This window comes from Narcine bancroftii, chromosome 8 (assembly GCF_036971445.1).
Source record: "Narcine bancroftii isolate sNarBan1 chromosome 8, sNarBan1.hap1, whole genome shotgun sequence".
NCBI classification, from domain to species: Eukaryota; Metazoa; Chordata; class Chondrichthyes; order Torpediniformes; family Narcinidae; genus Narcine; species Narcine bancroftii.
The window spans coordinates 37,805,248-37,822,679 of NC_091476.1; the positions used below are offsets into that span (position 1 = coordinate 37,805,248).

The 17,432-nt window shown below is 39.8% G+C and overlaps 1 protein-coding gene across 10 annotated transcripts in view; it reads left to right on the plus strand.

Moving 5' to 3' along the window:
• Positions 1–17,432, plus strand: part of npas2 (neuronal PAS domain protein 2) — a 154,718-nt gene that overhangs the window by 56,890 nt on the left and 80,396 nt on the right. For all 10 annotated transcript variants that reach the window (XM_069893459.1, XM_069893453.1, XM_069893456.1 and 7 more), the window contains 3 exons: positions 3,124–3,242; positions 9,155–9,237; positions 16,805–16,911. In XM_069893459.1, the coding sequence (XP_069749560.1) occupies positions 3,124–3,242; positions 9,155–9,237; positions 16,805–16,911 (309 nt within the window). The remainder of the gene's footprint in view (positions 1–3,123; positions 3,243–9,154; positions 9,238–16,804; positions 16,912–17,432) is intronic.

Sequence of the window (17,432 nt, forward strand, 5' to 3'; positions counted from 1 at the left end):
TCATACCTAATCGCCATTGATTATGTGTAGATGGGAACTCATCTTTCCATTTTGCTCTTCTTGCTAATAAAGTGGAGAATGCTGGAACCTGTCTTTGATTAGAAAATAAAATAATATTTATATCTTTAGAAAAACCCAATGGTGCAATTACCAGACGTGGATCTAAAGTGATCCTAAATATGGTTGAAAAAGTTCTTAAAATGTCAGTCCAATATTTTTTGAAAATTAGAGCAAGTCCAAGATATATGTTACAAAGAGGCATTGAATATTTTCATATACTAAAAAAAAACAAAGGATCACATGGCAGAGGTTAATGGTCTAGAGAAAGAATTAACAGAGCTGGGGGAAAAAAGAGAGAACCAGAGATTGGGTTCAAAATATAAATATAAGACCGTGGAAAAAAATTTAAATTATTTGAAATATGATACATTGCAAACATATAAAATAAAAAAGAATCATTTTAAAATAAAAACTAAAATATTATGAATTGGGAGATAGAGCACATAAAGGCAGAAGAGACGTCAAGGATGATCAATACAATCCAAACAGAGCCTGATAAATTAACATATAATCTGAAAGAAATTAATGACACTTTTAAACAATATTATATCAAACTGTACAAGTCAGAATTGCTAGGTGACTCTAGTGAGATAGATAAATTTCTCTCAGTGATTGAATTGCCAAAATAAAGACCAGATGGGATTGGATACCCCCTTTCCTAGAGAATAGATTGAAAAAGCATTGAATATCATACAGATGAATAAATTACTGTGGGAGACTAGTTTTCCACAGACACTTTAAAGATCTTTTGATGCTTCTTATCTAGTAGGCCAGGTGGAAGAGACTCAGACTCTCACAAAATCCTTCTCAACAGCTATTATCACGGTGCTACCAAAAGAGAATAGAGATCCACTAAAACCGTCCTCATATAGGCCTATTTCTTGATTAAATGTGGATTACAAGATTCAGGCTAAATCGCTAGTAAATAGATTAGGGGAAGACTTAATTAAATTGATAAATCCTGATCAGGTAGGCTTCATTAAGAAAAGAAACTCTGTATAATTTGGACAGATTATTCAGTATAATTTATCTGGCTATATCTAAAGCGAACCCAAGTATAACTGTATCTTTGGATGGAGAAAAGGCATTTGATCAGTTAGAGTGGCAGTTTCTATTCAGTATTAGAAAAGTTTGGAATGGGCTGAACATTTATTGACTTGATTAAAAAAATACCCTTTATCATGTCATGGGCCAAAATTATAACTAATGGTGTTGATGAGGTTTCCTTTGAGTCGATACACCAGGAAAGGGTGCCCATTGTCACCAGGTCTCTTTGTTTTGGTGATTGAACCATTGGCAGGGGCTATAATAAATGACCAGGACATAAAGGGATTGAAAGTTGGCCAGTAAGAGCATAAAATGAATCTGTTTGCCCTGATGAGTCTTTGGCCAAACTACAGACCACACTGGAGAAATATGGAAGAATCTCTGGCAACAAAATTAATTTGGAAAAAAGCAAAATTATGCCATTAACAAATTTTGAGTATGAAAGATACCAAAAAGAAAGTTGATTTAAATGGAAATTAGAAGAAATTAAATATTTAGGAATAATGTTAGATAATAACTAACAAAATTTGTACAGACTTAACTATCTCCCTATGCTTGGCAAGATAGAAGATGATCTACAAAGATCATAAAACATGCCTATTACTTAAGTTGGGAGGGTGAACTGTGTGAAAATGAAAGTGATGCCGATACATATTGAAGATTGTTATGAGGAAGGACTATTTATGTCCTTTGAACAACTTAAAATGAAATATGATTTGTCGAATAGAACCTTCCACTGCCTTCTTCAATTAAGGTCCTTCCTGTGAGAAAGATGGGGTCCCACAAATGTCCAGCCTTCACGTAATGAAGAGGAAGGATTGTGTCAGCTAGGATATACCCCTAAATTTATAATTAGGATGTATTTTGTTCTCCAAGGTGAAAGTGCCTACAAAGTTTGAGAGAGAGAGGTGGGAGTCAGACCTAGGTGTTATAATACCAGAGGGTGTTGGTCTGATTGGTATTTGGATAGTATGACATCATCAATGAATTTGAGATATGGATTGGTTCAATACAATTTTTTAGATCAGTTATATCTCACACCACAAAAACTACATAAATCAAAATCTGAAATGTGCTTCAGGTGTGGCATTGAATTTGGAACCTTTTTACATTCTACCTGGTCGTGTGCTAAATTAAGACCATTCTGGCATGATATCTCTGAAACACTAACAAGAGTAACAGGAGTGACCTTCCCATATAACCCAGAGCTGTACCTTCTGGGAATCTTTATAGAGATGAGCTACAAACTGACTAAATTTCAAATTTGCTTTGTTAAAATAGCTCTGGCTGTGGCTAAGAAGTGTACAGCAATCACCTGGAAATCTGAATCTCCCTTTCTTATTGCTCATTGGGTGGCGGGGTTACGTAGTTTGTATACCCATGGAGAAAATGACTTATAACTTAAAGAATAAATATAATACTTCAATAAGATATGGCAACCGGACTCGGATTATGTAGGAGTCTAGTTATAAATTTGACCCTTCAATGTATGTAACCACGTGATATGTGAGAGCTCTGACAGTACGCGAAGTTATATTTTTGTATTTGTGGGGGGGGGAGGGAATTTTGCAAATATTTAATATACTTGATATGTATAGAAATTTAAAGGTGATGTGAAAGTATTTATGGAAAATTAAAAATAAAATACTTTGAAAAAAGATGAAGGAGAGGATGTTTAAAGATTTGTGGGTCAAATTCTTTTACACATAGAGTGAGAGGTGCCTGGAAAGGGCTGCCAGAGATTGTGGTGGAAGCAACTATGATGGTAAGGTTGAAGACCCCTTTGGTCAGACACCTGAATATGCAGGGAACAGAGGGATATGGATTAAGTGCGAGCAGATGCAGTGGGCTGAAGCTATGCTATGTTCTATAAAGCAGTATAATGAAAGAATAAGTCCAATTTTTAACATTCAGCTGTTGCAGTCTTTGCATTGTTTAATGTTCTCATTCTGTGTGCAGTTGTTGAAGCAAAACTATTATTCATACTCTGAAAAGGCATAATTTTTTTTTTCCCAGTGCCTACATTGTCCTGCAATGGTTTTGAATCAGCCGTTACAAGGTCATTTAGATCTGCAGGAAAGGAACAAGTCTGCCTTGTGGCTACAGTACGTCTTGTCATCCCACAGTTTTTAAAGGTAAGAATCAAGTTTAATGCCATGAACATGTGTCATGAAATTTATTATTTTGTGGCAGCAGTATTGTGCAGAACAAAGTGCAAAATTATGATAAGTTACAATTCCGTCAATACAAGGTATAACAAAACTAAAGAATTCGTGCAAAAAAGAGAAAAAAATGAGGTGGTGTCCATAGTCCATTCATAAATCTGATGACAGGGGAAGAAGCTGCTTTTGTTCCATTGGGTGTTCGTCTTCAGAATCCTGTACCTCCTTCCAAATGGCAGCAATGAGAAAAGGGCATGACCTGGGTCGTGAGGGTCCTTGAAGATGTCCTTAATGGATGCTGATAATGGCGCTGGCCGAGTTCACAACTCTCTGTAGTCTTTTCCTGTCCTGTGCATTGGGACCTCCGTACCAGACAGTGATGCAACCAGTCAGAACGCTCTCCACCATTCGCCTGCAGAAATTTGCAAAAGTGTTTGGTGACATACAAAATCACCTCAAACTCCTCAAATTCACTGATATGGTAGTGGGGTTGTATAAAATGGGGCAATAAGTCAGTATATAGGAAGGAGATTGAAATTTTGTTGAATGGTGTACCAATGTCACTAAACCCAGGGAGCTATTGTTGACTTCAGGAAGTTTACGATCCAACGATCAGAGGTGGAAAGGGTGAGCACATTTAAATTCTTGGTAGTCTCTATCTTGGAGGATCTTTTCTGGACTCAACATACTAATGATGTTGTGAAGAAAGCATGTCAGCACCTCTACTTCCTCCGGTGTTGGCAGAGGTTCGGTATGTCATTGGCAAATTTCTGCAGATGTGTGGTGGAAAGTGTGCTGACCAGCTGCATCACGGAAACCAATACCCCTGAGCGGAAAGCCCTGCAAAAGGTAGAGGACACAGCCAAGGACTTCACAGGAAAATCACTCCCCACCATCAAGAACATCAGCCGGGGTACGCTGCCGTCGGAGAGCAGCAGCAATCATCAAGGATCCACACCACCCAGCTCTGTTCTCGAGCCAACCGTAAGGAAAGAGGTATAGGAGCCACAAGACTCACATCACCAGGTTAAGGAACAGTTGATATCCCTCTACCATCAGACTCATCAACAACAAACTCAATCAGGGACTCTTACTTTCGCACTTTATAGACTGTTTTTTTTTCTCTCTCTGTATTCCACAACTAGTTTGTTTACATTTCTTTATTTATTTATATCTGTACATGGGGTTCAATTTTTTTTTTTCACTACCAATAAGTGGTAATTCTGCCTCGCCCGTAGGAAAAATGAATCTCAGGTTGTATGTGATCTATGTACTCAGACAATAAATCTGAAATCCTAACAAAATAAAGCCGCTGATGTGCCTTCCTCATGATTGCATTGACATGGAGGCCCGGAATAGGCCTTCGGAGATGTTGAAACACAGGAATCTGAAGGACAGTGAAAGTGCGGCTTCTTAGATTTTTTCCAGATTTTGTACCAAATAAAAGACCTGGTGGTTTTTTAAATCTAATCTTTCTCACTGATATTGCTTTAACCAGCATCTCACATGATTTCAATGTTTCCACTGCAAGCCACATTGATTCAATTACTTTCATAATATCTGTGAGCATGTCTTTTTGTATTGAGGACAGATGTTCTGCAGGCATTGGTTTCTTGTTGAGACGACAAGTCTCCCAGGGACCAGCTCAAAATAATTTCAAAGATTGTTTTTATTCATATGCTCACAAAAAATAGCAATGCCTTGGGTGAATTGATTTGCCTCTGGTCTGGAAAAAGACCCTAAGACCTTAAGACACAGGAGCAGAAATAGACTATTCAGCCCACTGAGTCTGCCCCCCATTCAATCATAAGCTGATTCATTTTCCTACTCAGCCCCACTGCCTGGCCTTCTCCCCATAAACTTTGATGCCCTGGCTAATCAAGAACCAAACAATCTCTGCCTTAAATACACCCATTGACTTGGCCTCCAAAACTGCCTGTGGCAACGAATTCCACAGATTCACCACCTTCTGGCTGATGAAATTTCTCTGCATCTCTGTTCTTACCAGACACCCTTTAATCCCGAAGTTGTGCCACCTTGTCCTAGACTCTCCCACCATGGGAAACAAACTTTGAACATCTATTCTGTCCGTGCCTTTCAGCATTCCAAATGTTGCAATGAGGTGCTCCCTCATTCTCCTAAATTCCATCAGGTCAAGAGCTGTCAAATACTCTGCGTATGATAACCCCATAAATTCTGAATCATCCTGGTGAATGTCCTTTGTGCCCTCTTCATTGTCAGCACATCCTTTCTTAAATTAGGAGCCCGAAATTGCTCACAATTCTCCAAATGAGGTCTCACCTTATAGAGCCTCAACATCACATTCCTGCATTTGTATTTTATTCCTCTTGAAATGAATGACATTTGCCTTCTTCACCACCAGCTCAACATGCAAGTTTACCTTCAGGCCATCCTACACGAGGACTCCCAGGTCCCTTTGAATCTGGGTATTTTCAATTTTCTCCCCATTTATAAAAAAAATAATCTGCTCATTTATTTTTTTCTACAAAGTGCATGACCGTACACTTTCTGACATCATTTTTCATTTACTACTTCTCTGCCCATTCTCCAAATCTGTCTAAGTCATTCTGAAGCATTCATGTTTCTTCTACACTACCTGCTCCTTCACGTACCTTCCTATCATTTGCAAACTTGGCCACAAAGCCATTAATTCCATGATCCAAATGATTAATATACAATGTAAAAAGAAGCGGCCTCCACACCGACCTCTGACATCCAATCAGAATATGATCCTTGTAACTGAACTCTCTGCTTCCTTCCAATCAGCCAATGTTCTATGCAGTAGGCATGTTTCCTGTTACATAACATGGACTTTTATCCTGTTAAGTAGCCTCATGTGCGGAACCTTGTCAAATGCCTTCTGAAAATCAAATACACAATATCCATTGCATCTCTCTTATCCAGCCTATTTGTCGCTTCTTTGAAGAATTCTAATAAATTTGTCAAGCAAGATTTTCCCTCAAGGAAACCATGCTGACTTTGGGCTTACCTGTGATGTGCCTCCAAGTACTCCATAGCCTCATCCTTTACAATGGACGACAATATTTTCCCAGCCGCAGACTTCAGGCTAACCAGCCTAGAATATCCTTAATGCTGCTTCCCCACACCCACATCTCTCCCCACCACCCCCCCACACTTCTTGAATAGTGGAGTTAAATTTGTGAATTTCCAGGCCTCCTGGACCATGTGAGAATCTATTGATTCTTGCAAAACTCATTACCAATGCCTTCACAATCTCTACCCCTACCTCTTTCAGGGCCTGAGGGTACAATACATCTTGGCTGGTAGACATATCCACCCTTAGACCATTTAGCTTTCTCCCTTCCCTGGAACCCTTCAACATCTGGTACGCTGTTGTGAAGACTGATGCAAAATACTCAGTTAGTTCCTCTGCCATCTCCTTGTCTCCCATTATTATTTCTCTGGCTTCATTTCCTAGTGATCCTATCTATTCTCACCTCTCTTTTATTCTTTTATCCCAGGGAGTTCCATGTGGGTCTTTAAAATTGTTAAATTAATTACTTAAAATTAGATAAAGATGTATTTCTTACAGAGCTGCCTTTGACTTGAAAATATTGCTCAGTTATTGCTACTGACATGTTAGGCTGGAAGCCAGGTGGGCCTTGGACCAAAAGAGATTGAGAATTACTTGTCCCATTGATCTGCACCCGGACTACAGCCCTCCATAACCCCTTTCATCCATGTGCCTATCCAAATTTTTCTTAAACATGATAATAGAGTCTGCATTCACCACTTCAGCTGGTAGCTCATTCCACACTCCCGCCGTTCTCCACACTCCCGCCGTTCTCCACACTCCCACCTTTCTCCACACTCCCGCCGTTCTCCCCACTCCCGCCGTTCTCCACACTCCTGCCGTTCTCCACACTCCCGCCGTTCTCCACACTCCCGCCGTTCTCCACACTCCCACCGATCTCCAGACTCCCGCCGTTCTCCACACTCCCGCTGTTCTCTGCATGAAGAAGTTCCCTCAAATCCTCACTTTAGAATTCCGTGGCCAATGGGAATAGTTTCTCTGGATCTGTTCTGATTATACTCGTTGTAATTTTACATACCATTATCTGGTCACTTGCAACTTTTGATGTTCCTGTACAATATATAAATGGCACTCTTATTTTTTAAAAATTATCGTCATACAACATGTTAACAGGCCTTTCTGGCCCACAAGCCTGTGCGACCAAACTACCCCAATTAAATCCACAAACCTTGTATGTTTTCTGGAGGATGGGAGGAAACCATAGCATTCAGAGGAAAATAATTCAAGTCTCGGGGAGAACGCACAAACTCCTGACAGACAGTGCCAGATTCGAACCGGCACTGTAATAGTGTTGCAATACTGCTACACTAACTGTGCTGCCCTTCAGCCTACCCACATGATGCAGCCGTGGAATAAATGGAGAAAATCCCTTTTGCACCCTCTCCAAAGCCCTCACGTCTTTTCAAAGTGTAGAACCCAAGTTCAAGTTTATTGTCACATGTAGCAAGATACCATGAGAAAGCTTTACAAGGACACCAGTTAGTTGATCTATACATAGTTGAGCAATAGAAATACAGAAGTTATGGAGTTGCAGAGAGTGAGATCCGTAAGAATGGAACAAAGGCAACATTATTTCACTAGTCTGAGGTTCATTAGGGTTTGTCAAGTCTGATGAAATAAACTGTCTTTGAATCTGATGGTGTGTGATCTCTCATTCATGAGTCTTCTGGGTACAATGGATACAATATTTATTTATTTTTAATTTTTTTTATTTTTTATTTTTGAGACGAGTGGTAGCAATGGGGTGGGGGGGGGGGAGGGAGGGAGGGAGAAGTGGAGGGCGCATGCGCACTCCTTGCCCCAACCGCCCGCCGTTTCCAATACAATATTTAAAATATGGATGAACTACCGTTTCCTTGCTCTTGTGCATTTACTCATCTATGTATAAACCTGAGTTTGATATTTAGCCCTAGATTAGGGCTGATGACCAAAACACTATTACAGCGCCAGCGACTTGGGATTGAATCTGGCACTGTCTGTAAGGAGCTTGTACATTCTCCCTGTGTCTGCATATGTTTCCACCAGGCACTCCGGTTTCTTCCCACCCTTCAAAACATATAGAGGTTGTAGGTTAATTGGGATATTTGAGTGGCATAGGCTTGTGGGCCTGAAACGCCTGCTACGTGGAGTACATCAAAATGTACTTTAAATTTAAATTAATTTAAGGAGTCTCTAAAAAGAGGAATGGGAGAGTTAATCAGAGATTTTTAAAAAAAGTTTTAAGGAGGAAATGTCAGAGCTTAAGGATTTTCTATGGAGGATGCAGCTGACGATAATATTTGAAAATGAACAATTAACTAGAGCTGGAGGAGCTAAAATGAGTTATAAAGGAGGAACACAAGATCATGAAGGGGTCTTGAAAACAGGGATGAGAGTTCCAATGTCAAGGTGTGTTTAAGGAGGAGTTAAGAGGGAGATGAGTTAACACAGATGATGTTGTTGACTGCCCCGTAGGCTGCTATGGTTTTACCCAAGTTCTTTGGGAGTGTGAAATGAAAGAGAATTGCCAGATTTGCATTGGAAAAAATCACATTTAGAAGTGAGTACAAGGAATTGTATTTCCTGGTCCATATCTTGGGATACTGGTCCGGTTACCTAACCACTGTGCTTGAAGCAAATCCTCAAACATTATAAACTTTTGTTGCTACGATGCTAACTGTCTGTAGCTTTGAAATTATTTAAAATTCTTGAAAGTAAAACGTTTGGAAATTTCCATCATAATCAATACTCATAGCATGAGCTTATCAACGCCATGCCTCATGGTTTGGCAGCAGTCACTTCTGATGTTGGATATTCTTATTTAATGCAGGAACTGTGCAACGTTGAGGAGCCATGTGAACAATTTACATCCCGGCATAGTTTAGAGTGGAAGTTTCTGTTCCTGGATCACAGGTAATGCAGCACAATTATTCGGACTCCCCACCAATGTTCTGTTACCTAAACTCGCCTGCCCAAACACTAATACAGTAAATTCCCATTATTCAGAATTCAAGCAACCATCAAAGAAATTGCAGAAAATAAATAGGTAAAAAAATATAGACATTTAAAATTGGCATGCCTTGCCATCTGTTTGCCAATCATGCTACACTGAATCTCAAGCAACTGGCAAATTCACTTATTTAGCATCTACCAATCCCCATAGGTGTCAGATATCAGAACTCTATATGTTGTCTGTATACTTAGCTTGAAAGATCCGCTGCTCTCTTCTATCATGGTCAGTAGTGGATACCATGTTCACGAACTATTTGTAAGAAGTGAATGAATATCTATGAATGAAAAACTGGATGTGAGTGTCATAATAGAATGATAGTGATCCTCCTAACCACTGGAGGGAGTCAGAGTTGAGTTTTGTTGGGGCTTCAGTTGGATTCAAGATAAATGCCTCCACAATGTCTTGAGTCTATAGATAATAAAGTATAGTTAAAAAAAAACCAAGTTTCTTTATTACAATAAAAGAATCATCACATGGTACCAGGAGTGGGGATAGTATCAGGAGTGGAAGAAACACCAGAATTCCGCAGAGTGTGTATCAGTCATTGTTGGCATAGATAATGAGTGTAAAGGTTCCTGATGCTGTAAATTGGACTATAAATGTCATCGAGGAGTGGAGGTTATTTAAACAACAATTTATGTTGTACCTATAACCCATTGGACATGATAGCAAACCTGATGCATGGAAGATTGCACTGCCACTTATCATGGTGGGACCTCAAGCACTAGAGGTTTTTAATACATTTGTTTTTGCTGAGGCAAGTTCAACAAGATTATCAAGATGTTTGATGAACACTGTACCTGTCAAACAAAACATTTGAGAGATGCATGTTTCGCTCACACACGCAGCTGCAGGAAGTGAATTTTGATACTTTTTAGTGGTCTTGAAATTAAAAGCAAGAACATGCAATTTTGGATTGCTGAAAGATTCAATGATTCGTGATCAAATGGTGTTTGGGATTATTGATAAGAAAGTTAGAGAGAGGTTGCTGCAAGAGACAGAGCTTATCTTACCTGGAACTGTGAAGATATACCATGGCAGTAAATTAGCTCTGCAGTATGCAAAAAAGTTCAGAGAGAGTGCAAAAGCCAATTAAAATTAAGGCAGAGCAATAGCTACAGTGTGTGTCCACACACACAAACAAAAAAAAACAAGATATAGGAAATAACAAAAAGATGGAAATGATGTCGCACTCCACATGCACCAAAACAATGCCCCGCTATGGAAAAGTCTGTCATAAGAATAAAGGGTGCAGAATCACTATGCAATGCAATGTTTTTCCAAAGGGAAACAAAACAGAAGTGAAAGTGTGCACACTGTACACACTATAGAAGAAACCGCCTTCAGTGATACACTTTCATTGGAATGGTAGTGGAGGAAGATTCTAAAGCAACAGACATTGAACAATCAAGCATGAACAGAGTCAAGCAGAACAAGTGGACTGTGTCATTATGCACAAATGAAGCAAATATTCTTTTCAAGCTGGACACAAGGGCATAGGTCAATTTAATCAGTAAGCAGAACATCAGGGCAATGAAGATAAAGCCATAGATCCATGCAAATCCTGAACAGCTAAAAGCTGACAATGGACAGAGCATCGACATGAAAGTTGCATGTAAACTCATGATGAAAGTTAAAGATAAAGAGCACCACCTCAGGTTCACAGTAGTCCCAGATGGACATGAATCACTGCTCAATGAATGACAAAGCATGTGAAAACTTAAGCCTAGTCAAGAGGGTGTACTCACCAGGGAAACCTACTGTGTTAGTCTAGGGCAATGATGCAATGTAATCCTGAACTTGGTGTGGGCGATTGAGGATAAATTCTGGCACTTTAATATTGGAGTTTTTTTTCTTGGAATTTCTTCAAAAATGTCTTGATTAAATCTGTGTGTCAACTGGTATCTTCCCAGTGTTTATCATAGATTTATATTTTGTTTCATTGGAAAATTGCTGAATTGTGCTGCCAATAAATCTGTGATTTGCTGGAAACTGGTGATTGTTCTGTGATTTACTTGTTTAACGCTTCAAAAATTTCAGAATATTGGAGACCAGGAAAGTCAAGTGAACTGGCGGGGTTCTGCAGCTTACTTCCCGATACTGCTTTGCACATTTAGCACCTTAAACTTGCTGTAAAATCTACCCAAAGCAACTGCTCCAGGGGGAGGGGAAGGTGGGCAGGAGAGTGGGTAGAGGAGTGAAGCACATAATGAGAGTTCCACAGAGACATGTGAATCTCCACATGAAGCTGATCACTAAATCTCTTCCTGTATCTGACATGGTATGTGAGTGGAAAGAAAAAGGTTGAGAACCACTGCTCTAGGGAATAAAGTCCTAACCTGTTGAAACTTTTCCTGTAACTCAGTTTCTCAAGTTCTGACAAGATGCTTGTAAATCTTCTTTGCATTCTTTCAATCTTATCGATACCTTTCTTGTAGTTGGGTGACCAAAATTACACACGATACTTTAAATTTGTCTCACCAATGTCATACACAACTTCATCATAACATTCCAACTTTTGTACTTAAAAGTTTGATTTATGGAGGCCAACATGCAAAAGACTCTCTTTACGACCCTAATCACCTGTAACAGGCCTTTGGGTGGCACGGTTAGTGTAGCCATTTGCACGATGCTATTACAGTGCCACCAACCCAGATTCATATCCACAACTGTCTTCAAGGAGTTTGTACATTCTCTCCATTTCTGCTTGGGTTTCCTCCAGGTGCTCTGGTTTCATCCTACATTCCAAGGACACACGGGGTCAATATGTTTTTTGGGCAAGAAGGATCTGTTACGGTGCTGTATCTCTAAATTAACTTAAAATTAAATTGTCAGGTGGGGCTTGTAGAATGTGAAACAGGCGTCATCCTGCAGTTTGGTAAACCTCCATCAGAATGTGAGGAGGGGCTGGACTTTGGAATTGGTAATAGATCAGGTCTGATGAAAATTTCCCCTTTATAATCTTTGAAAATCAAGGCAGAGAATAATGCCTAAATATATCTGTTGTTCCAGCCCCGAAACATTTGTTGCCTTTTACTTCCTAAGGATGCTGTGTGACCTGCTGGGTTTCTCCAGCATAGTTGTGTATTGCACTTGATCCCAGCATCTGCAAACTTCCTTGTTTCGCTCAAACAACTCAATCACTATTTATAAATCAGATAAGTGAATGTTGGTAATTGATTTATTTGGATAATTTGGCAACTCACAATGTAAAAACACAGAGGCACAGAAGTCAAGAAAATGGCCCAGCGAACACTGTGGTGAACTGCCTTATATTATGATCTACCATCCTTGCCTGTGTGGTTAGTGTGTTCACAGTGAGCATTTCCACCAGGTGTTCAGATTTCCTCCCACATCTCAATGAAGCATTGGGTGCATGGTTAATTGCCCTAGTGTCTCAATGAGAAGTGAAAGCTGAAGGGAACATTAGGAGAGTGAAATCAGATTCGTGTAGAATTGGTATAGGTGAGTTAGCAGAGATTCGATTGGCTGAAGGGCCAGCTTTCTGTCCTGTTTAAATCTATGACTCATTACTTTTCCAAAGTTATGAGAGTGTCATTCATATTTGATGGTCAAGCAGGATATCTTATTCACAACAAGGCTTCTTTAACGCAAGGTGTGGATTCTGCAACATGTTGTCAACAGCAGAACCCTGCCCACAATACCCCTTGAAGATCCACTAGGTCAATTTTGTTTCTCCAGATTATCCTAAGGGCTGGCAGTGTGACCTCAGTGAGCCCCAAGAAGCAGAGTAGGGAGATATTCATACTAATTCAAGCCAATCTCACAACACTCCTCTGTTTATCTTTGACAGGTGCCAGACAAAATTTGCTGCCTGTCAAAACTGTCATGTTTTCTTTAAAATCTCCAAATCTCTTTGACATATAATAGACACTAAAAGTTCAAAGAATTAAGAACAATTCTGGCCCCATTACATAAAGGATGCAGAAGTGTTGGAATAGGCAGAGAAGAGATTTCCTAGGATGTTGGCTGCAATAGAGGGAATAAGCAAAGGGGAGTGATTGGACATCTTGGGCTATTTTCTCTGCAGTTAGAGGCTGAAAGAAGTTTATAAAATTATGAAAGGTGTGGATAGGGTCAACAATCAGAATTTTTTTTCCCTCTCAAGGTAAAAAAGTTACAAGCTGAGGAACTTTTAAAATGAGGTTTAAAGGGGATGTGAAAGACAGTGTATTTTTACACAGAAGTATGATGGGTCCCTGGAGTGGGTTGCTGGGGATACTGGTGGAAATAGATACAAAAGTAACACACACGAGGCTTTCAGACAGATACATGGGTATGTTGGGTAGTGAGGGATATGGATCATGTTTCAGTTTAAATTGGACATCATATTCAGCCTAAATATTGTGGGCTGAAGGGCCTGATCCTGTTCTGTTCTACATTCTTTGCTTAACAATTACAAAATGTAAAAAGAAAATCATTTAAAAAAAAGCAATACAAAAATTAACAAAAGAATTACATCATCAATGGAGCTCAGTGGGAAAAATGAAGCCTTGGCTTTGTGGTTGAGAATTCCATGGGAAATTCTCAACAAATTCCAAGTGGCACAAGCCCAAACATAAGTGGCAGATCACCATTCCTGAGAAGTAAAACACGGAAGTCTGCAGACTCCATGATTGAACACAATGCTGGAGAAACGCAGCAGGTCAAACTGTGTACTTCATTTAGCAAAGATAAAGATACATGACTGATGCTTCAGGCTTGAGCCCTTCATCAGTGTATGCCTTGATGAAGGACTCAAGCCCGAAATGTACCTGCTGAGTTTCACCAGCATTGTGTTTTCATGCTGTTCCTGAGATGATAGTTTGAAGAAAAGGACAGTCACACATTCAGACAGGGGTTACTGCCAGTGGACCGTGCTTGATTCATCCTGACAGGCATCAAAATGATTGGTCTTCACCCAGCAAAATTAATCTGACAACCCCAAAGGATAAGCAGTTTGAAAAAAGGAAACATTGTGCAATTGGAAATGGCAGCTCAGTGTCACCATTCATTGGCCCGGCACTAGGAGGCTTGTCCAAAAATGATTCATTTCACAGCTGGGGATCCGAGTTGTCAAAAGATCCTTTTTGTGAGAAGACTTTAGGTGGGTGCTCAAAATGTGCTGCCAGCAAAGGTGCTGGAGGCAGCTACAATAGGATCTTTTAAGAGACTACATGGACCTGAGAAAAATGGAAAGGTATGCAACAGGGTAGTTGAAGGATTAGGTTATTATGTCAGCACAACATTTTGGGCCAAAAGGCCTGAACTGTGATATCTTTCAACTCAGATAAACTGCAAAATGTTGACATTTTAAACAGTGCCTTTTATATTGTCTGGTTTCTCAAAGCCCTTTATGACAATTGACATACTTTGCAAAAATATATTACAATATAGATCAGTGAATAAGGAATTAAACTGCTGTCATAAGCTGAAGGTGTCTGCATATAGTATTTTCAAAAGGTCTGGGTTATATCAGGTTAATGAGTGTAAAAGGAAATATTTGAGTTTGCACAATTGTCGATAGCAAAGATGGTTGCCAAAGATTGCAACAGGATCTTGTTCGGTTGGTCAATTGAGCAGTGGAAATGTTGATGGAACAGAGAAATGTGAGGTGTTGCATTGGGTGGTCTAAAATGGATGGGACCCTACACAGTAAATGGTAGGGGTGTGGAGAAGTATTGACAAGCAGAGGGATCTACAAATACAGGTACAAAGTAGAAACCCTGGCATCCAGCATCGATGGGGATCGGTAGATGCCAGTTATGTGTATTTTCTGGTTGCTTGAGACTTACCCTTACAATGCCTAACTACTATACCTGCGTTAAGAATAAACACTTTAAAAAAAAATACTATACTTACACTGAATAAACTTCATTTGCATCAATGTATAAACATTAAAGCATTTCACTTTATTTTCAGTCACTTTCTTTGAATGCATTTGTCACAACATCTGCAGGTTCCTCCCCCTTCAAGGAGTTGTCCAAAAGACAAACAATAAAATTATAGATAATTAACCCCCACTTTCCCCAAGTTTATAGATAAACCCTCTAATTGGGCCAGTTCTTACAAAGCAGGGATAAGGAAAGACTTTAAGAGAGTCACCCCAAATGGCAAGTGGCATCAACCAGCTTTTAATCATTGCTGCTTCATACAAAATTATTCAAACAGCTGCTGTGAGCAAAGCATGACCACTGACTGAATAGTTATTCCCATCTTCACCAAAGGTTTATGTGTGACTTCAGAGAACGTTTACTTTTAAAATTTTAAACTTAAGTATTTTTACCTGTACTTTTATTTATTTTAATTTTAATTTTTAAAATTTATTTTCCTCAAATTTTTTTTGCCAGTTGCTTGAGGCCACCAGTTGCTTGAATTCCGGATACCAGGGATCTTACTGTATCTTCAAAGTGGTGGTCAAAAAGGCATTCGGCACTTTGGCCTTCATCATTCGGATAACTGAGTTTAGAAGACAAGAGGTTATGTTGCAATTGTTTAAGATATTGGTGAGGCCCCATTTGGAGCATTGTGTTCAGTTTTGGTCATTATGCTATAGGAAAGATATCGAAGCTGGAGAGAAGGTTTATAATGATGAGGATGTTGTCAGGAGCTACAGGGAGAGTTAGAGTAGACTGGGGCTATATTCCTTGGAGCACAGGAGAATGACAGGTGATCTCACAGACAAATACAAAATCATGAGATGAACACACAGAGTATTTTGCCCAGAGTAGGGGAATTGAGAACCAGAGAAAATTATTTTAAGATTTGGGTGGGGTGGGGGGGGTGGGGTGCAGGGTGGGGGAAGATTTAAATTGAAAATAATTTGTCTACACAGAGTCCGTTGGCTGTATAGAACAGACTGCCAGAGGAGGTGGAGGTGGTTGAGGCAGGTACTATTGCAACTTTAAGAAACATTTAGATGGATATATGAATTGGATGGGTTCAGAGAGATATGGGCCAAATGCAAGCAGGTGGGACTAGTATAGGTAGGACATTCTGGTTGGTATGGGCAGTTTGGGCCAAAGGCCCTGTTTCCACGCTGATTAATTCTGTGACTCTAACACCTTTCACAACCTCTATTGTCCTTCCGAAGTGCAGGCAACTAATGGACAGTAAGCTCTTACAAGCAACAGTGTGAAACTGGCCAGATTAATGATTCTGAAGCTGGGGACAGTCGCTGAAAAATACCAATTTTAGTGTTGGTTAAAGTCATTATGAACCTTCACGTAGGCTCCATAACTAAGTGACAGATAACTATCGAATATACGGAGTGAATTATCACACTTATTGCATGCTTAGTGGACATGAAGGGAGTTTGAACAAGTGGATGATGATTGAGAGAAGTGTCACTGGCCAGTGGCGATCTACCATCATCACAGTCCATGTGTTGTGAATGAAGATTCCAATCATTGATGACCTGACACTTCATAATGAACTATCTTGATATCTCTTTCTTTTCTTTACCAGGGCACCTACTATTATAGGTTACCTTCCATTCGAAGTATTGGGAACATCGGGCTATGATTACTACCACGTTGATGACCTGGGCCTTCTTGCAAGATGCCATGAACACTGTAGGTGACTATTTGTATGGTCTAGCAGGAGCTTAGCTACATGCGAAAGGGATGGTGATAGTTGTGAGCCAAATACATTAATAACACAATCTCTGCTACCTACTTCTGGTGCATGGTGACACCAGCTGAAGGTTAAACATGTCACAGACTTGTCATAATTCACAGAGGAAAGCCATGTCGGTTGAATGAGTTGGTATCAGCTCAAGAGCAAACTATTCTTCCCACCATCCTCATGAACTGGCCCAGTAATTCCCACCAGGACGTTTACACCTTGCTGGCTTGTGCATAGAACATAGAAATAGAACTTTACAGGCCCTTCAGCCCTTGATGTTGTGCCAACCTATATATTCCTACCAAAAAATACTAAGCCCTTCCTGTCTCCCAACTCTCTAATTTTCTTTCATCTATGTGGCTCTCCAAGAGTCTCATAAATGCCACTCATGTTTCATCCTCCATCGTCACCCCTGGCAAGGCCTTCCAGTCATCCACAACTCTCTGTGTGGAAAAAAACCTTACCTCTA